At 41.4% G+C, this 20,506-nt stretch overlaps 1 protein-coding gene across 2 annotated transcripts in view; it reads left to right on the top strand.

Moving 5' to 3' along the window:
* The window catches only part of Rbm5 (RNA binding motif protein 5), a 34,250-nt gene extending 15,993 nt beyond the window's left edge, over positions 1 to 18,257 (top strand). The window contains exons 7-25 of one of the 2 annotated variants that reach the window (XM_010615515.3): positions 2,338 to 2,421; positions 4,452 to 4,512; positions 5,347 to 5,412; positions 5,669 to 5,829; positions 6,581 to 6,678; positions 7,260 to 7,347; positions 7,629 to 7,706; positions 7,933 to 8,005; positions 9,303 to 9,382; positions 9,927 to 10,011; positions 10,221 to 10,312; positions 12,972 to 13,133; positions 13,615 to 13,764; positions 13,853 to 13,927; positions 14,655 to 14,834; positions 15,219 to 15,293; positions 15,998 to 16,095; positions 16,175 to 16,304; positions 17,683 to 18,257. In XM_010615515.3, coding sequence (XP_010613817.1) covers positions 2,338 to 2,421; positions 4,452 to 4,512; positions 5,347 to 5,412; positions 5,669 to 5,829; positions 6,581 to 6,678; positions 7,260 to 7,347; positions 7,629 to 7,706; positions 7,933 to 8,005; positions 9,303 to 9,382; positions 9,927 to 10,011; positions 10,221 to 10,312; positions 12,972 to 13,133; positions 13,615 to 13,764; positions 13,853 to 13,927; positions 14,655 to 14,834; positions 15,219 to 15,293; positions 15,998 to 16,095; positions 16,175 to 16,304; positions 17,683 to 17,808 — 1,962 coding nt within the window. In that variant the 3' untranslated portion in view covers positions 17,809 to 18,257. The remainder of the gene's footprint in view (positions 1 to 2,337; positions 2,422 to 4,451; positions 4,513 to 5,346; positions 5,413 to 5,668; positions 5,830 to 6,580; positions 6,679 to 7,259; positions 7,348 to 7,628; positions 7,707 to 7,932; positions 8,006 to 9,302; positions 9,383 to 9,926; positions 10,012 to 10,220; positions 10,313 to 12,971; positions 13,134 to 13,614; positions 13,765 to 13,852; positions 13,928 to 14,654; positions 14,835 to 15,218; positions 15,294 to 15,997; positions 16,096 to 16,174; positions 16,305 to 17,682) is intronic. The other variant, XM_010615516.3, reaches the window with a different exon arrangement.
* The last annotated feature ends 2,249 nt before the right edge of the window (positions 18,258 to 20,506 follow it).

Genomic DNA, 20,506 nt, shown 5'->3' on the forward strand with positions numbered 1-20,506 from the left:
AAAAAAAAAAAAAAAAAAAAAAAAAGCTTTGTATATATTAAAATTGACATTACTAGCATAAAGTATCAAGTACTGCACTGCAGTATTTGTTCTTTAAACATGGCTACCTGGCAGAGCTCTAATTACTGAATACCTGTCTGGTAATTATCAAAATATCTTAATCTCCTCTTTTGCCCTACCTGATTATATTCCTATTCATTATATCCATTGAGAGTGTTCTTGGTATATCAAACTCTCTATTTGACAGTGAAGAGAATATAATGGAACTCTGTGGCAAGCAGTTTTATAAGTAATTCTTTATTTCTGCCTGGAGTCCACAAGCCTCCTAGAGGCATATCTGCTCAGATGGGTCTTCAGGGACTATTTAAGGACCTAGTGGAATTTATGAACAGTAAGTCTGATAAGATAAGCCTGGGAGCTATGTCCTGCTGCTATCTAATCTAATTAGAGTGGCATTAACATCTTAAGCTCCCTGAGAACACCTAATGTAGTCTGTTCAAATCAATGATGGTTCTTTGATGTAGTGTTAACTGAAGTATTCTTCAGTTTGTCAAGATAATGTTTAATGCTTAACAATGAAATAAAAATTTTTTGCAAGAATTCCAAAGCACAATACTGAATGCCTTTAACCAAATGCATTCAGGAAGTTTGATAGACTTGTGGCTTTTCTATAGCATTTTATGATTTGAATTGCCTTGAATAAGAATTACATGCTTTGATTAATAATACTATTTGTAATAAGACTCACTAATAAGGCTGTCATCTTGAATGACTGATAGTATGTTTAAGACTCTAAGTTTCTTAACCCAGAAGTCACAACCTAATCTTGTAAAAGTAGAGCTTCATTTCATACCACAGATACCATCCTATTAAACCTGGAACATACACACGCTTTATGTGAGTCCATCTTCTTGATGGCATCATTTTGATGCAGTGGATGTTCCAGAGTGACTAGTATGGGAGTTTAAAACTCCTATGGAATTAAAGCCTATAAGACATTTAAAAGTCTCCACAATTTTAATGTATACAAAGCTATATTAATATGTAATACTTGATTATAGTTCAAATTCACTCCAGAAATAAAAGGCCAGTAGGATTAGGAACTCAGTGGTAGTTTGGAGTCTCCCCCAACACACATCCCTCCTAGCAGGGTGATTTGTTGACATATCTCCCAGCTTATATTTGCTTCTGTACATCACAGTGAGTGGATGGCCCTTCAGCTCTTTCCCTCTTGGCCAGACATGCAGACTTGCTTTTAGATGTTACAGAGACAAAATTCACAGTGTTTTAAATATTCGAGATTTTGAGAACCAAATTACTTAATTTGATCAACAATATATGTTTAGAGGAATTAAACTCCTTTTAAAAATCTGGATATCTAACCTGCTACTGCTACTTAATCTGTTCTGGTAGTGTCAGACCACCACTCCCATCCCCTCCAAAAAAGAAAGAAAAAACATGCTCCTGTTAAATGAAGGCTTTTTGGGGGCAAGGGCTAGGTATACTCTCGGCTAGACTGATTCAACTTGGAGTTTTGACCTTTTAAAGTTAAGTTCCTTTTAGTCACTTGGTTGACTTGAGGGATGAGGTGGTGTACAATTTTTTGAATTTTTCCTACCCCCCTGAAGAAACTTCATTGGCGGCCTGGTTATTCATCCTGAAGCAAGTACCATCAATTCCAGTGAAAAACACATCTGTCACTTAGGACATGACATGGTTACATTTGGCAGGAAGAAATCTCATTTAGCTATTTTAGAGTTGGTAGCATTCAGAATAGTCCTTTCTGAGAATTATAATCAGGGTCCCTTTAAAAAATGAGTTCCCCTCCCCTTGTCCTCCCAAAGGATACATTCTGAAGCAGAATTTTTAGGGGGAAGGGGAAATACAAAGGCTTTTACATTGCGTAAGGATGAGGGACTGGGAAAAAGTGAAGCAAAGCCCAAGGACACCATGCTAAGGGCTAACACAGGAGACAGACTCAAGACTGGGAGAGGTCTGTCTTCTGCTTTTGAAATAGAGTGTCACTCACAGGCAGCCTGTCAATGCTGAATGTTAGGACTTCTGTCTCTGCTGGAGACACGGCCTGGTGCATGTCAGCGTTTAGTGTTTGGCAGCTTTCTCAGCACTCCCTGACTCCGTTTACCTTTACTCCGTATCCCATTCTCTTACTGCCTATCTGAAGGATTGGATGGGCAGAGTATAGGTGGCGGTGGTTGGTCCTCCCCGTATGTTGTCCATTAATTCCAGAGCACTGATTTTTCCGAAGTGTGCTCTGCCCTGGGAAAATGGACACACATTCCTTACAATGGGAATAACTAATTACTTCTTTTCTTACAGAAAAAGTTGGTGATTCAAGGAAAGCACATTGCAATGCATTATAGCAATCCCAGACCTAAGTTTGAAGATTGGCTTTGTAATAAGGTAAGCATGTATCCTTCTAAAATAAGCAAATCTCTAGGGATTTTGCTCGTTTTCTTTTGCGGGGGTACCGGGGATTGAACTCAGGTTCTTGCGCTTGCAAGGCAGGCCACCGAACCGCTGAGCTAAATCCCTGGCCCTTGTTTTTCTTTCTGATATCAGAAAAGGAAATTAGTATAAGCATGATTATCAGCTCTTACTATAAGGCGATTTTTGTGACTTTCTGTGAGTCTTCCTATGCTGGAATGAGAGAACAGAATGGTCCACATCTGAAAGATTTTGTTTTATGGAGACCCTCATTTCTAACCTCAGAGTTTTCAGTTAAGATTTTAGGCATTAATGTGTAATTTTTTTTTTTTTTTTTTTTTTTTTTTTTCTTTTATTGGGTCTCATCAGGATCCTTCTGGGGCTCTAACTCAGGACCTTGCACTTGCTCTTTTTTTTTGTTTTTTTTTGGGGGGGCGGGTGATTTGTACCGGGCATCAAACTCAGGTCCTTGCACTTGCAAGGCAGGCAGCAGAACCACTGAGCTAAATCCCCGGCCCTTGATTTTTTGTTTTGTTTTGAGACAGGATCTTGCTTTGTAGTTCAGGCTGGCCTTGAACTCTCAGCGATCTTCCTGCCTTAGCCTCTTGAGTGCTGGGATTATAGGCATGTGCCATTGTGCCCTGACTGGTGTATAATACTTGATTATAGTTCATATTCACTCCAGAAATAGAAGGCCAATAAGATTAGGGACTCATTGTGGTGGCACACAGGTGTAACCTTACCTACTGAGGCAAGAGGAACACAAGTCCAAGGCTAGTTTGGGCAATTGAGTGAGATCCTGTCTCAAAAAATAAAAAGGGCTAGGGAAACAGTTCAGTGGTAGTGTGTCCCTGGGTTTGATCCTCAGTAGCACAAAAAACAAAAACTTTTAAGTATGTGTCACTTACTGTTTATTGACCTCTGGAGCTCTCAACTTTGGCATATGTTCTTGGCAGTGTTACCATAAATCCTTGAGAACCTTACCACAGAAAGTTCTGCTGGGGGCTTGGGGATGTAGCTCACTAGTGCTGCACCTGCCTGGCAAGCTCAAAGTCCTGAGTTCTGTTCCCAGTACAGTGGGGAAACAAAAAAGAAAATTCTGTTGGGCCCTGTCGCAAGTGTGCCTTTTTGGTTTTTTTGAGACAGGGTCTTGTTAGGTAGTTTAGGCTGGCCTTAAACTTGTTATATAGTCCAGGCTGGCCTCCCATGCTCTGAGATCACAGGTGTGCACCACTACACCCAGCTGGGTGTGTCATTTTAAACTGTGATATTGGCATTACTTTTGAGAGTGCTCACATTCTTTGCATGTATCTAGCAGGAAAACAGATAGTGTTCAGGTCACATATTTGAGTATATAGAATGGTCCCTATAGTGCTCTTTAATCTGAGGCAGAACTTTGCCAGTGGCTTGCTGTAAGATTTTTTAGGTAAACTGAAATATTTCCTCAACTTGAAAAAATAGAATTCTACTTCAGAATACAACGAAATTTGTTTTTCTTGAATTTACATAGTATAATGCTTAAATTTTTAGGTTATGCCCCACTGTTTCAGATACATGATACAAGTTTCTGCTTTTTTGCTTTGGTTTTTGTTGGTGGTGGTGGTGGTGGTATTGTTATTGTTAATTGTTTTGAGACAGGGTCTCACTATGTATTTCATACTGGCCTTGAATTCACTATGTAGCCCAGGCTACTTGTGCAGTGATCACTTGCAGTGATCTTTTTGCCTTGGCTTCCCAAGAGCTGATATTACAGGGATGTGCCAACATACCTGGCTCTGCTTTTTTTAATATTAGTTACTGGACTTTCTAATTCATGTTTTTACTAGAAAGCCTAGCCTAATTTAAAAAATAATCACAGACCCAGGAATGGTAGCATATGCCCGGAATCCCAGCACACAGGGTAAGGGAGGAGGATCATTGAGTTTAATGCCACCTTACATAGGGAGGAAACCCTATCTCCAAAAAAAAACAAAAAAAGAATTACAGATGCATTTTTTTTCTTTCAGTGCTGCCTTAACAATTTCAGGAAAAGACTAAAATGCTTCCGATGTGGAGCAGACAAGTTTGGTAAGCATGAATTCAGCTGTTGGAAAATGCTATAAAATCTAGCTCATTAAATTATTGTCTGTAAGTTAGAACAGTTAAATAACTTAGATATTTTCCTTAAGCCTTTTTTCTTAGGCTGGATAGATGCTCCTAATGTTTGCAAGAATACAGAAAATTCTTTTCGTTTTCCAAAATTAATTTTGCTTACCTGGTTTGTATTCTGCATCTGCTTTTCTCTGTTGTAGAGTAATGCCAACCCTACTCTAGCCCAACGTTTGTATTCTGTGTTAACCTGTCAAAATAATAGGGTTCTGCTGGGTGTGGTGGCATAAATACCTGTAATCCCAGCACTCAGGAGGCTAAGGCAAGAAGACTGCTGTGAATTTGAGGTCAGCCTAGGCTACATAGTGAGCTCAAGGCCAGCCTGAACTACATAATGAGACTGTGTCTCAAAAAATAATAAAAAAGGGGGTGGAGGTTTTACTATAACCACAAATGTTTAAGAAAGAGAAAAAGTGTAGTAATTAATGATATAACTGCTAGATGTGCTTAAAATAAAACTTTGGGCTTTTAATGTATTTCTTTTCTTTTCCTTTTTTTTTTGTTTGTTTGTTTGTTTGTTTTTATTTTTGTTTTTTTTGAGACAGGGTCTCACTATGTAGTTGAGACTAATCTGGAACTCACTATGTAGCCCAGGCTGGTCTCGAACTCACAGGGATCCTCCTGCCCCAGCCTCCTGAGTGCTGGGATCACAGGCGTGCGCCACCATGCCCAGCTCTATTTCTTTACTAAAAACACATTGATGTTTATTTATTTGTTTGTTTTGTTTTCAATTGGGTTTCTTCTTCCTTCTAGATTCTGAACAGGAAGTGCCCCCTGGAACCACAGAGTCAGTTCAGTCTGTAGATTACTACTGTGATAGTAAGTTAAAGCATAATCTTTTCAGCCTTAAAAGTTAACCTTAGTTGGTAATTTTGGTACTCTTACCCTTTTTTGAGTGAGCATTGGCTTCTGGTTGTCCCATAAAAGATTGATTTTAATAATTCTCTCCATGTTAGGGTAAAAAAATACATTAGGAACTTCTCAAAATTGATTTTTTTTTTTTTAAGCTCATTTTGTAAAGCATTGGTTGGTGGTGGCAATACATGTTTATATCATTTGTCTCTTCCCTCCACAGCAATCATTCTTCGGAACATAGCTCCACATACTGTAGTGGATTCCATAATGACAGCACTATCTCCCTACGCATCCTTAGCTGTCAATAATATTCGTCTCATAAAAGACAAGCAAACCCAGCAGAACAGAGGCTTTGCATTTGTGCAGCTGTCTTCTGCAATGGTGATGTTCTCATTGAATCTTTCCTTTTAAAGAAACAGCATGGGGCTGGGGAGGTCGAGCTCAGTGGCGGAGGGCATGCTTACATGTGTGAGGCCCCGGGTTTGATCACTAGCACCAAACAGGAACCAAATTACAAGACTGATTTTTTTTTGGTTGGGAGGTGTGGTTGAGATGATTTTGCTGTGTAGTCCAGGCTGGCTTGAACTTGCTGTGTAGCTCAGGTTGGCCTCAAACTCCTCTTCCCCCTGCCTCAGCATCTCAAGTGCTGGGGTAATAGGTGTGCATCACCATATACAGCTTATATTCTTTGATGAGTACTAAGAATCAGTTCTAATTTTAGTATATTTGCTGCCAAAGCAAGCACACTAAAAATCAGTTCTAGAGAACTGGCAAGACTAAAGTTTGAGACCCACACTGTAGTCCTTTATGATTTGTTTTGCGTTGTTTGTGGGTGTGTGTGTGTGTGTGTGTGTGTGTGTGTGTAATCACTAGTTGCCCATACTGTGCTTAAACTTGTCCTCCTGCCTCAGCTTGCTAGTATGCTGGGATTACAGGCATGCACCATCACACCTGGCTTATTTTAATAGTACTGGATTCCTTCACATCCCGGAAGTATTTCTTTTGTCAAGGTTTCATATATGCAAATACAATAAGAAATTACTGCTTTCAAAAAAGTAGCTGTATTTCTTGAATGAGTAGGGAGAAACTTTTTATTGTATTACAGTTTTGTTTTTCTTATGTTCTCTTTTAGGATGCTTCTCAGCTGCTTCAGATATTACAGAGTCTCCATCCTCCTTTGAAAATTGATGGGAAAACTATTGGGGTTGATTTTGCAAAAAGTGCCAGAAAGTGAGTGACTTCATTGTACTTGTTTCAAACTACTGCATCTGCATATTTGTCTGGCAGTGCTTTGACAATCCCTGCTCTCAACAAAGAGATAACCTCCTTTCTAGTTCGAGGCCAAGAAGATGATTGTCTTCTCTTAGAACTTAGTCTCTCCCTTCTATAACAAGTTGATAGCAGAAGTAGTTTCAGAGCAGAGAAAGGGAAGTATGGACGATGAGTTGAAAACAGGTTCTGTGTGAACTGCAGCAGTATAGTGCAAACATGTTCAGAAATAATCCCATTTTTCCGGAACAGCACACTAATAGCTTCATGTCTATGGTGCTTTGGTCTAGTTCTAAATTTCCCTTTCCTAATATATCATTGCTTATCGAATGGATGCCTTGTTATATATGGTAATTACAAAATAGAGCAGTGATATTACAGAGACACTTGCCCATGAATACATCTTCCCCTGTGAATTTGGCCTTTGCTGGCATTTGAAACTTCCTGACAAAGCTAGCATCACTGCTCCCTTGTCTGTGTGGGGCTCCACTTGGGGGCATATTGAGTGTTATGCAATCACATGTTTGGATGTTTGGTTTCAGAGACTTGGTCCTCCCAGATGGCAACCGTGTCAGCGCCTTCTCTGTGGCTAGTACAGCCATTGCTGCTGCTCAGTGGTCGTCTACCCAGGTAGGAGGCAGGTTCTTTTTGCTCAAGGTAGTGTAGTTGTGGTACCCAAATTCACAGCAATGACCTTTTCTGTGGTACTTGTCATAGAAATCTCTAAGGACAGGCTGGGGTTCTGCCTCCTGCTTCACAAGTGCAAGGTCCCAAGTTCAATCCCCTGTACCAAAAAAAAAAAAAAAAATCAAGCAAACTCTCCAAGGACATTTTTAGGGAATGCTTCCTAGCTTCTTTACTTGGTGTTCACTAAGTTTATCTTTGCTTCCTTTTCTTTTGACATTTTGTAGTCTCAAAGTGGTGAAGGAGGCAGTGTTGACTACAGTTACTTACAGCCAGGCCAAGATGGTTATGCCCAGTATGCACAGGTAGGTCTGTTTGACCAGCATTCACCTTGCACATTGCAAATGTGTATAAGAATAATAGCTTTAAGCCAGGCGTGGTGGTGCACTCCTGTAATCCCAGCACTCGGGAGGCTGAGGCAGGAGGATCGCTGTGAGTTCAAGACCAGCCTGGGCTCAAATGCATAGTGAGACCCTGTCTTAAAAAAAAAAAAAAAAGAATAATAGCTTTAATGGTGGGCTTTTTCTTCAGTACTCACAGGATTACCAGCAGTTTTATCAGCAACAAGCTGGAGGATTGGAATCTGATGTATCGTCTGTATCAGGTACTAAACATCATCTCTTCACTTTTTGTTTAAGCAGCTGTGGTTGAGGATTACGTCGAGAGAGTATGTGTCCTCCGTTTTCACCCCCCACCCAATACTGGGGATGGAACTCTGGTGCTTGCATTTGCGAGGCAGGTGGTGGAGCCACTGAGCTAAATCCCCAGCCCTTGTCGAGTCTTAACTAGATCCAAGGTTATAAGTCTATATCCCTGCAAGAATATGGGGGACACATATTCAAGGCTGTCACTATCTACCTAAGGTTCTGGGAGGTTTAGGGTTATTTGTGTACACCAAGAACCAATGTAACTTTTTAAGAGACCATCTCCAGATGTGTTTTATTTTTGGAATTCAGTTCTTTCTTTCCCTGCCTGGTTATTAGGAGTTGTTAGTGTCCATATAAGTTCAGAGAGCAAAGAATGTGGCCTCAGAGAGATAATAGACATCAATCAGAAGGGTAATAATAATATAGAAAGTCCCTGACTTAACAGATATTCAAGGTGTGAACTTGCACAGATACCAGTGGACCTTTCATTGCAAACATTTGTAGATGTGAACAAATCATGGAAGTAGCTTACGTGTCTGCAGGGCATTGTTAAAATTGTGCTGCTATGTGCTTACTGTACAGTGTGATAGTGTAGGATAGTACACTGCTCAGTCAGAACCCAGGATGTCTGGTTCCAAGAAGAGCAATAGTGATATGAAAGACTGCTAGGAAAGGCACATAGTATAATACACATAGTATATTTGTGTCAAAGGTGTGTGACTAATTTTGTCAGACTTGCTGTAATAAGACTTTCCTTTAGTTTTTGTTCCAGAATTATAAGACTATAATAAAACCACCACCAACACCACCACCCACGCTGGGAATCAAACTTGGGACCTTGAGTTTGTGAGGGAGGCTTGGTGACCCCCCCCTTTTTTTTTTTTTGGTTAACCTTAAAGTAGAGCAGATTTTTTTCCCCCTCTTAGCCATCCTACTGAATTCTTAACTTTGTATATCACATTCTAGTAGGATTATAAGAAAATGAAGCCCAATGTTTTGGCACACACCTGTAATACCCAGTTACTCTGGAGGCTGAGGCAGGATGCATAAGGCCATCCAGGCAATTTAATAAGATCTGTCTCAAAAATTTTTTAAAATCTTGGGAATGTAGCTCACTGATAGACTGCTTGTCTAGCAGTAGTAGGGCACAAGGTTCAAATCCAGGTACTGCCCCCCCAAAAAAAACTGAATTGAGCATGTCTTGAAATTCAGTATCTTAGCTCTGCCTAACCCCTTTGTTTAATCTCTGCTCAGCAGTGACCACCACCTCAGCAGCTGTAGTGTCCCAGAGTCCCCAGCTATATAATCAGACCTCTAATCCACCTGGCTCTCCGGTAATTCTTTCCTCTTATTTGTGATTGTTTGGGAAATTTGCTGTACAAATATTGTCCTTTCCTACTGTATGAAGTAGGGTTGAATAACATACTATACAACCTATTTTTCTCTTTGTTTCATAGTATTAGATAATAACATTTTACTATGTGTCTGTGCTCATATTTCCAATATAAAATTACAAGTGAGAGAGCCGGGCGTGGTGGCGCACGCCTGTAATCCCAGCACTTGGGAGGCTGAGGCAGGAGGATCTCTCTGAGTTCGAGACTAGCCTGGGCTACATAGTTCCAAGTCAGTCTCAACTACGTAGTGAAACCCTGTCTCAAAAATCAACAACAAATTACAAAGTGGGATATATTTATTCGTTGTGCATGCTTCAACTTGACCTTTAGAAAGTTGTCAGCAAGTCTTTTGCTGAAGGATTACTTTGGATCCTTACTGTGGTGTGTCTGTTAGGGGATCCTTTCCTCCTGGATGATTGCAGTGATTTAGTTTTCTTAAAAGCCTTTACAGTTGAAATTATATTGAAGCTGCTGTTCTTTCCAGACTGAGGAAGCACAGCCTAGCACTAGCACAAGTACACAGGCCTCAGCTGCTTCTCCCACTGGTGTAGTTCCTGGTACCAAATATGGTAAGCTAAACCTTATGGGGCTGTTGAGAGTTAGAAGGTCCTAGTTGCTGTCTTTGTTTAATAAAAGTTTCTCTTCCATTGTGGATGACAGAGGGACACTTGGGATGTAAGAGAAGAAACATTAAGGCCTGCTGTGTCTCATTGATTTAGAATTAAAAATAAAGGCATTTTCTTACCTGGAATGACTATGCTGGATTTTGTTTTTGCAGCGGTACCAGACACATCCACTTACCAGTATGATGAATCTTCAGGATATTATTATGATCCAACAACAGGGCTCTATTATGACCCCAATTCACAAGTAAGAGTGCTATTTTTCTCCTCAATTTCACTAGAAGGATCTTAGTTTTGCTTAGTACATTTAGGAGGCACGCGATAAAATAATTCCCTACAAAGGAGTATGTAACCCAAATAAGTTTTATTTTATTATTATTTGGTTGTAATGGTGCTGGAAATCAGACTTTACCACTGAGCTGCATCTATATCCCTGAATGAATTTTAGCCACCAACATGTAATTTTTATTTATTTTGGGTGTTTGTTTGGCTGCACAGCACCTGAGATTTAACCGAGGGCCTTCATACTGAGCTATATCCCTCTAGTGCTGGCATTATAGGCCCCCTTTCCTGCCTTTGGATTTTAACTTTAAAGCTAAATGTTTTGAGGTGTCTAGGCGTGGCACACATCTACAGTAGCAGCTGCTGGGTTGGGTGAGGCAAGATGGTCACGAATTTAAGGCCAGCCTGGTCAATACAGCAAGATGCCATTTCAAAAATAAAGTTCTGAGCCGGATGTGGTGGCGTACACCTGTAATCTCAGCACTTGGGAGGCTTAGGCAGGATTGTAAGTTCAAGACTAGCCTGGGTTACATAGTGAGTTCCAGGTCAGAAAGGAAGGAATTCTAAGGTGTAATGTGTATATAGAAAAATGCACAAGATTCAAGTGTGCCATTCTTTGAATGTTTAGATGCATGCACATTCATATACATACCATCACTCAGAGCATTCCCAGCATACCTGGAAGGCTCTTCATACCTCTTTCTAGTCAGCACCCTCATGCTTATCTTGCCAAGATTTGTGTAAAGCCCTGATTAGAAGTTTTAAAATGTGTTTTCTATTAAGATAAAATGCACCATTTTACCATTTATAGTGTATAATGCAGTGGTTCTTATTATATTCACATTGTTATGTAATTACCATCCCTAGCTAATTTCAGGACATTTTCATTACACCAAAAAGAAACCCCATACGCATTCCAATCACTCCCCATTTCCTCTTCTCTCAAGTAACCACTAACCTACTTTTTTTTTAAATTTTTTTTGGTACTGGGGATCAAACTCAGGTCCTTGCGCTTGCAAGGCAGGTGGCAGAACCACTGAGCTAAATCACTGGCCCTAACCTACTTTTTGTCTCTATGGATTTACCTATTCTGGATATTTCATGTAAATGGAATCACTGTGTGACCTCTTAAGTCCAGTGTCTTTTGTTTAGCTTGTCCATTTATTTTTTTTTTTTTTTTTTTTTTTTAATCCATGTATTCTTGAGGGTAGAATTTAGCAAATCTGTGGAGTGATGTTTTTTTGTTGTTGTTGTTTTTTTTAGTGGTGTATATAATTTTTTAAAGAGGAAAAGTAAGTTTTAACACTCCATAAATAACTATGACCAGGAGTTGTGTATATAGAGTACAACAGGAACTTGTGGCTTCTGAGAGGAAAGTGTAAAACTATGAGAGACCTGCTTGAGCAGGCCCAGTCTTTGCAGTTCTACCACTTCTCTTGTTTGTGTAGTCTGGTCATTTCCCTGGCAGTTTTTTTAGTAGGAACATTGAAGTTGTGACTTCTATGTCTTACACCACCTTGCCTAGAAGAAAATTAAAGATAACTCATCCCAGGTCACTGTTGAGCAGGTAGAATGACAGGAATAAAGAGGAGAGATGGAAAAGTTCCACCTGTTGAGCTTGGGTTCCTTTAACAACACCTCCTTCAAGAGTCCCTTGCAAGTGTTCACAGCCCTCTGATTGCCTAAAATTCCCTCTATATGAATGAACCCAATGATAAACTGTTAACTGGTTGTCATGGAGGATGTATGTCTGATATGTCCTTCTACTCTGGCTACTTGGTTTGAATTGCCTGTGGAAAGAAGTGACATGGTATTCTTTGGTCCCCTTTAGGTAGACCTAGCAATTAAGTTAATGAGAACCAGGTTCTTGGAAAAGAACCAATTTTTACTTTGGTTTTTTTTTGGAGGGGACAGGGTTTCACGATGTAGTTCAGGCTGACCCTCAGCTCACTAAGTAGCCCAGGCTAGCTTTGAACTCACAGCAGTCTTCCTGCCTCAGCTTCCTGGGTGCTGGGATTATAGGCGTGTGCCACCATGTCCCACTTCAGTTTCTGTTTTGACCCTAGCAGTTTCATACCTCTTTGCTACTGGTTCATCCTTTAGATGTACCACGGTATATTGTGGGTTCTTTCTGGTCAGGAAATAGCACTAATATTTTATATTTGTATCTTTTACCTTTTTTAACAAAAAATAACTTTGGCCTACTTTTTAAAATTTTACTTAGGCTTTTTAAAATTTGCTTAAGGTACAGCTCAGTTGTAGAGCTTTTCCCTAGCATGTTCAAGGCCCTGATGTTCACTTCTCAGCACTAGCATAAAAAGAAGTTTGCTGGGTATAATGGTGCATGTCTGTAATTTCAGCACTCTGAGAATCTGAGTTAGGATCACAAATGACATCAGAGTCTAGCGGGTATGGAGATGTGCTGCTCCTCTCTAGTTTATACCCTGAAAAGTTCCTAAAAGGCAACCAGCAGCAACAAGTATTTAGTGACTGAGACTCTATCTCAAAAAAGGGAGCTTGGGAATGTAGTTGAGTGTGAAGGCCCTGGGTTCAAGCCTCAGAACTGGGAAAACAAGACAAAAAGACAGGAAAAAGTCTGCATTAATTGTATTTTCTTCTTCTAGTATTACTATAATTCCTTAACACAGCAGTATCTTTATTGGGATGGAGAGAAGGAAACCTATGTGCTAGCTCCAGAGTCCAGCTCCCACCAGCAGACAGGCCTGCCTCCTGCAAAAGAGGGGAAAGAGAAGAAGGAAAAACCTAAGAGCAAAACAGCTCAGCAGGTAAAGAGTAGTATGAGCCAGCCAGGGAACCTATAATTTCCTTCTTGGAGTAGTAAATGGCTTAATTCTTCATTTTTTGTTTGTAGCATTTATGTCAGCTTTATTTCATCTTTTTTTTTTTTCCCCCCACAGTAGTGGGGATCGAACTCAGGACCTTGCACTTTCGAGGCAGGTGGCAGCACTGCTGCGCAAAATCCTCCGTCCTCTTTAGACTCTTAAAAACTGGGCTGAAGGTTTAGCTGGGGTTGCAGCTTGGCTAGCATATACAAGGCTCTGAGTTACATGGGGGTAAGTGTGCTGGAAGTGTGGAGGCTTTTAAGAAGTATTTGTAGGGTGTATGTGATAGCATCTGTGGAAATATTGTAGGTAGAAGAGTAAAAGTGTTGTTGTAGGTCATGTCATTGAAATAAGATTCTTAATGGCTCATTGCCAGTGGACAGGAAACTAAATGTTTTGGGGTGGTTTTGTTGTTTGGTATTAGATCGCCAAAGACATGGAACGCTGGGCTAAGAGTTTAAACAAGCAGAAAGAAAATTTTAAAAACAGCTTTCAACCTGTCAGTTCCTTGAGGGAAGAGGAAAGGAGAGAATCTGCTGCAGCAGATGCTGGCTTTGCTCTCTTTGAGAAAAAGGTAACAAACAAGTAGCAGGACCAGCCACACTTCATAATGGAAGCCTATGTAAAATCGAAGGCTTATTTATGGCTTGTTTGCTTTCCAGGGAGCCTTAGCAGAAAGGCAGCAGCAGCTCATCCCAGAATTGGTGCGAAATGGAGATGAGGAGAATCCCCTCAAAGTAAGGAAGTACCACCATGTTTTTTGTCTGTTTGTGGGGACTTTTTGTTAGTACTGGGGTTTGAACTCAGTACCTTGTGCTTGCCGGGCAGGCGTGGTGCCACTGAACTAAATCCTTGGCCCAGTACCACCATGTTTTAAAGATTTTGTTTGTGGTTTATGTTTCACTTAGAATCTCACATCTTGGCTAATGTGATTTCTACTTAAAACTTGATGTGGTCTCTGTTGATGGGTATTTGAAGCAGTTTCTGCACGTAAAATTCATATTCAGGTATTTGTTTTCTGTATCTCAGAGCAGGTGTGATGGAACAGTGAATGAAACCTGAATTCTTAACCTTGGTTAATTGAGTTTTGTTGCAACCGTAAATAGAATTTTTTTTTTTTTTTTTTTTTTGTACTGGAGATCAAACTCTGGTCCTTGTGCTTGTGAGGCAGGTGGCAGAATCACTGAGCTAAATCTCTGGCCCTGTAAATAGAAATTTTAATGGTCTGGAAAAAGAAAATTAACACAAGAAAAAAACATTCTGCTTGCTAGATACTGGTCCCACAGGGCCATTACTCTGATCTGTTGTTGTAACTAGGTATTTTAATGTGAGTCAGTACTAAAAAATGATACAGAATAATCAGGATTTTCCCACATTGTAGATTAGGCATCACTTTACTGAGGTATGCAGTTGTTATTTTCCTGTTGTGCATTTCCAGTAACCCATCCTCTTTTTTGTCCCCAGAGGGGTCTGGTTGCTGCTTACAGTGGTGACAGTGACAATGAGGAAGAGCTGGTAGAGAGACTTGAGAGTGAAGAAGAGAAGCTTGCCGACTGGAAGAAGATGGCCTGCCTGCTCTGCCGTCGCCAGTTCCCAAACAGAGATGCCCTGATAAGGCACCAGCAGCTCTCGGACTTACACAAGGTTGCCTTGCTTCTCTTGAGCTGGTTGGAGGCAGGGAAAGAAGATAGTAAGATTATGGGACTGTCCTGACCATGTTGAAAGTTCAGTAAATACTTGTTGTTGGTGGTTGTTTTGTAGTAATGTTCCAGGGTATACAGTGGAGAGGAGCTGTACTTCCCCACATATCTCAGGCTCTGGTTTTGTTGCTACATGTTTGGCTCTTAAACTATATTAGATAGGAGCCAGGGATTTAGCTCCATGGGTTCCAGTGCCTTCCTCACAAGTACAATGACCTGAGTTTGATCCCCAGTACCCCCAAAAAATAAAATTATAATAATGATAATGTTATGACTGTTCACATTAGTGTGGTCTGAACTCTTAACTGTAAAACAATCTCTTGTGTAGCAAAACATGGACATCTACCGACGATCCAGGCTGAGCGAGCAGGAGCTGGAAGCCTTGGAGCTGAGGGAGAGAGAGGTGAATGAGAAACGATGGGCCACTAGGAAGACCATTTTAGGGTTATCTGCCTTTAGTAGTTTTTGTTTCATTTTGATTTGTTTTTGCCTGTTTGAGACAGGGTCTCATTGTGGTACACAGGTCCTGAACTCCTGGGTTCAAGCAGCCCTCCTACCTAAGTCTCCTGAGTGGCTGGGGATATAGGCACACAGCACTATGCTCAGCTTTAGCTTTTATGTGTAGCCTTTAATTCCAGATATCGGTAGGAAAGGTTAAAAGGATTTATCCCCTAGCCCTGGTAGTTCATGTAGGTACACCCAGGCTTTCCAAATGCCCCAGGTGTGGTGGCACATGCCTGTAATCCTAGCAGTCTGGGTGGTTGAGGCAGAGGTATGTAAATTCAGGTCCAGCCTGGTCAATTTAGGAACTTAGATCCTGTCTCAAAATAAAAATTAGCTGGGGATGTAGCTCAGTGTAAAGGCCCTGGGTTCAATCCCTATTACCAAAAACAATGACCAAGCTAAGAAACCAAACTCTGGGGCTGGGGATTTAGCTCAGTGGCACACCCTTGCCTGGCAAGTGCAAGGTCCTGAGTTCCCTGGTACCAAAAAAAACAAGCTCTAGGTTAAAAAAAATACTTGGAGTGAAAGTCTTGAAGTTGAGGTGCATTAGATTTACAGATTAAAGTGTGAATGTTTTTGACATTGTGTTTTCTTCCCACATAGATGAAATACCGAGATAGAGCTGCAGAAAGACGAGAGAAGTACGGCATTCCAGAACCTCCAGAGCCCAAGCGCAAGAAGCAGTTTGATGCTGGCACTGTGTATGTGATGTGCACCATTTTCCAGTTCATTAGCTGGGGCTCTGGCTGTTTTAAGTAACTGTGTGTTTGCCACTGGCAGGAATTACGAGCAGCCCACCAAAGATGGCATTGACCACAGTAACATCGGCAACAAGATGCTTCAGGCCATGGGCTGGCGTGAAGGCTCAGGCTTGGGAAGAAAGTGTCAAGGCATCACAGCTCCCATTGAGGTAAGTAGTAGGGCTGGGCATCATGCCTGGGTTTATAGGCTTGTAGAAAGATGAGATGAGTGCCCAGTGGGTTTGAAACTCAGTACCAGTCTTTTGAGACCAAACTTGGGACCTTACGCTTTCGAGGCAGGGAGCAGAACCACTGAGCTAAATCCTTGACCCTTCGTAGCAGTCTTAACACAAAGATGCTAGTCATGTCATCATCACTGCGTTGCCTTTCTTTTGGTGGGAGTATTCTGAGGACAAAACCCAGGGCCTTTTTCTTGCTAGGCAAGTGCAGTACCACAGTTAAATTCCCAAGCCTTAGGCATTGCTATTGCTGATTCTTCCCTGTGGCCCTCCACCTTGTGTGGTTTTTTTTTTTTTTTTTTTTTTTTTTTTTTTTTTTTTTTTTTTTTTTTTTTTTTTTTTTTTTTTTTTTTTTTTTTTTTTTTTTTTTTTTTTTTTTTTTTTTTTTTTTTTTTTTTTTTTTTTTTTTTTTTTTTTTTTTTTTTTTTTTTTTTTTTTTTTTTTTTTTTTTTTTTTTTTTTTTTTTTTTTTTTTTTTTTTTTTTTTTTTTTTGGTATTTTTGAGACAGGGTCTCACTATATAGTTGAGACTGACCTAAAACTCGCTACGTAGCCCAGGCTGGTCTCAAACTCACAGCAATCCTCCTGCGTCAGCCTCCTGAGTGCCGGGATTACAGGCGTGTGCCCCCATGCCCGGTTTCTTATGTATTTAAAAAATTAAAATTTAGTGAAATTTTCATCCGTGAGAAGAAACCCTTATATTGGTTAAACCAAATTGAGTTTACCCCACTCTGTCCTGGCAACATGGCTGAGATCAGATTACTATTTGTCTTGTGTATGTGAGTTCTACTGATGTCATCCACTCTGCTATAATTTGTGCCTGTAATTAATTATTAAGCCTCCTCCCCCAGGTTTTCCCCAGGCTTCTCTGAAATATTTTGGGGCCGTTATCACATTGATGCTTGCTGAGCAGACATTGAGAAGTGGAGGATGTGAGTTCACCTGGCCATGTTAGCCCATTTTATTGCTCCAGGCCATAAACCTACTGCAGATCTCCAGTATAGAAAACTTGTCTTTATATAAAACTTGCTGTTTCCTGTGGGTGGTCCTGCTCAGCAAGAAATAAGCTAGATGAGCCGGGCATGGTATCCCCAGCACTCAAGAGGCTGAGGCAGGAGGATCATTGTGAGTTCAAGACCATCCTGGTCTACATAGTGAGTTCCAGGGCACAGGTCCTGTAGTTGAGTTGTGTCTCAACTACATAGTGAAACCCTGTCTCAAAAAGAAAGAAAGAAACATAAGCTGGATGAGAAGTGGAAGTAGTCTGCACCCTACCTGCCACCTGCTCACAGTTTTTTTCTCTTTTCCAGGCTCAAGTCCGGCTGAAAGGAGCTGGCCTCGGAGCCAAAGGCAGTGCATATGGGTTGTCAGGTGCCGATTCCTACAAAGATGCTGTTCGGAAAGCCATGTTTGCTCGGTTTACTGAGATGGAGTGAGACTGAGAAAGATGACCAGGAGCACAAGAAGTGGATCATGTTCTAGATGCGCTCTTATCTTCTGGCTCTCAAAGGGCATGCCTTGTGCTAGCAACAGTTTTTAGGATGCAAGGTTCTCCTTCCCACCATATAGGAGCTCCCTGGTACTGTCTGGTGAACAGCCTTCCTTCCTGCCTGAGGGCTTGGTGAACAGACCACAGGGGGAGGTGGACTTTTTATACTGTGGTGTACATAGTGTAATGTAATACATTTTACATGTGTAGTCTATGTTGTAGCTCCTCCTTCCTGGGGATTTGAGGTGTCCTAGGTGGTGACACCAAAGCCACCTCTGTCATTTGTCATCGTGACGTCTTTCCTTGGCAAGACAAAGCCTTGTGTATATTTGTATATTACACATTTGTACAGAATTTTGGAAGATTTTCAGTCTAGTTGCCAAATCTGGCTCCTTTACAAAAGAAATACCTTGAAAAATGGTGGTCCTGTGTGTTTATTCTTAGGTGAGTAGGTAAAGCCTGTCTAAGCCATTAGTCTCAGTTTCTTACATGCGTATTTTATGCTTGTCTCCTTGCCCCCAATTTTCATGTTCCATTTTGGGGGGATTTTTAAAAAATTTTTAGTACTGGGGATTAAACTCAATCTTGAACTTGTGAGACAGGCATGGTGCCTCTGAGCTAAATTCCTTGCCTGGGAGATTTTTGTTTCTATTTTTTGTTTTAATTTTTAAGTTTTTGAGACAGGGTATACTATGTCCCTCAGGCTGCCCTTGAACTCACTATGTATCCCAGGCTGGCTTTGATCTTGCATCAATCCTCCTGTCTCAGCCTCCCAAGTACTGGGATCACAGGCATGGTCCACCACACCCAGCTTTGTGTATATTGGGGGGTGGGGGGTTGCTGGGCATCAGACCCAGAGCCTCTGGCATGCTAGGCAAATACTCTTTCCCTGAGCTACATTCCCAACATCATGTACAGTTTTTTTTTCCTCCGGTATTGGCCAGGACCTTTGTACTGAGCCCTTTTTTTGTTATTTTGAGAGAGGGTCTTAAATTGCTGAATTGTTCAGGCTGGGCTGTGCTCAGACTTGTGATTCTCCTTCCTCATCCTCCCAAATTACTGGTACTGCAGGCATGTAACATCATGCCTGGTCTCATATGCAAATTTTTAAGTTTAAGAGTTTAGCATGAAGCTGGGTGTGGTCGTGTGTGCCTGTAACCCCAGAATTTGAGAGTCTGAGGAGGATTGCCTACTTAGGCTACTTTGTGAGTATAAGGCCCACCTAAACTACATGGCAAGACATTGTCTGAAAAAGTCAAAAGAGTTCAACATGTTTTAAAACTGCATGGAAACTCAATCATAAACAAGTGAGCTTGGGCTAGGGATTTAGCTCAGTGGTTCGGTGGCCTGCCTTGGGGACCTGAGTTCAATCCCTGGTACCAAAGGAAAAAAAAAAACCTGAGCTTTTCCAGCTTCTAAAGACAAGGTTATTTCAGGCTTGTAAAGTATGGGCGTGTTACTATGCCATGGGTAGATCCTGCATTTAGCCAAGAGTCGATTCCTGGTCCACCTCCTATGGGATGGAGGAACCAAGACAGCCACCCCTCGCCCAGGCACTCCACTTTCTGTCTTACCTGTTAAAAAGCCTACTGTAATAAGTTTGGCCCCTGACTCCAGGACCTTGCAGTTTTCCTTTCTGCGTGTTGTCTGTCCAGACCATGCTTGACAAGTGCAGGAAGTGTGCTGGAGTCCCAGAGGCTGCTCTGGGGACCAGGTGACATGACATACTCAACATTAACCATTCTGGCCACACTGCATGATCTCTATGGATGTGGCATATTTTCAAAAAAGTGTGGCCTTTGTTATGACTAGAACAAATTGTAGCTTTCATGGTTGGTCATATTTTCTTATTTTCAGGCAGGCCTGGCTCTGATGCAGTTGAAGTAGAAAACAAAGAGCTTTCAAGACACAGGTTCTCCCTTGGAGCTAGGTGGTAACTTGGTGAGGCTGAGTGTAATTACAGCTTTGCTAGGGAAGGAGAGGCAAATGCAGAAACCCTAAGCCAAAAGTAAAGCTTGAGAACCTCAGGTGAGGCTCAAATTCTCGAGCAGAGAATGTATCTGCCAGACAAGTGTCCACCAGGGTTGGTAACCTTGGGGTCAGATTAGCCCTACCTCTAGATGTCACTAGATGTTAGGGCTCCTGGCACCTGAGCAGCAGTCGCAGCCTAGTGAGCCACACCTGTGGGGCAGTGGGGCTAGCTTGTCAGGTAAAGACATATATTGGGATCTGAGAAGTTCTTATGTGCTCCTGTGCATCAAAGGCTAGGTGGACGCATCTCCCCTAGAGCAGCCATCCTTAGCCAACAAGGGCACTTGAACCCTTCCTTTCCTGTTTGGCACCTTTTTCTGAGCTGTGCTGGGTGTTCCCATGCAGGCTGTACCAGATTATAGCCTCTGCTATCAGTATGAACATAGCCTTTGTTAAGACAAAAACTAGGCTCTGAACTCCTCAGAGAAGCTGGAGGCCCCGTCTGGCTTTTAGAGAGGCTGTTCCTCAATGGCCACATGCCTTCATGCTACCTAGCTGGTTCACTATAGCCGTCACCCTGCAGTTTAGTTAATGGCCCAAGTGGCTGTATCTTGGTTCTCAGGCACCATGCAGGAACGTATTTGGGAGTCCTGATTCTGCTGAATGGCTCTCAC

The sequence above is a fragment of the Fukomys damarensis genome, unplaced genomic scaffold (genome assembly GCF_012274545.1).
Source record: "Fukomys damarensis isolate Sample0158 unplaced genomic scaffold, DMR_v1.0_HiC HiC_scaffold_37, whole genome shotgun sequence".
In the NCBI taxonomy this organism is placed as follows: Eukaryota; Metazoa; Chordata; class Mammalia; order Rodentia; family Bathyergidae; genus Fukomys; species Fukomys damarensis.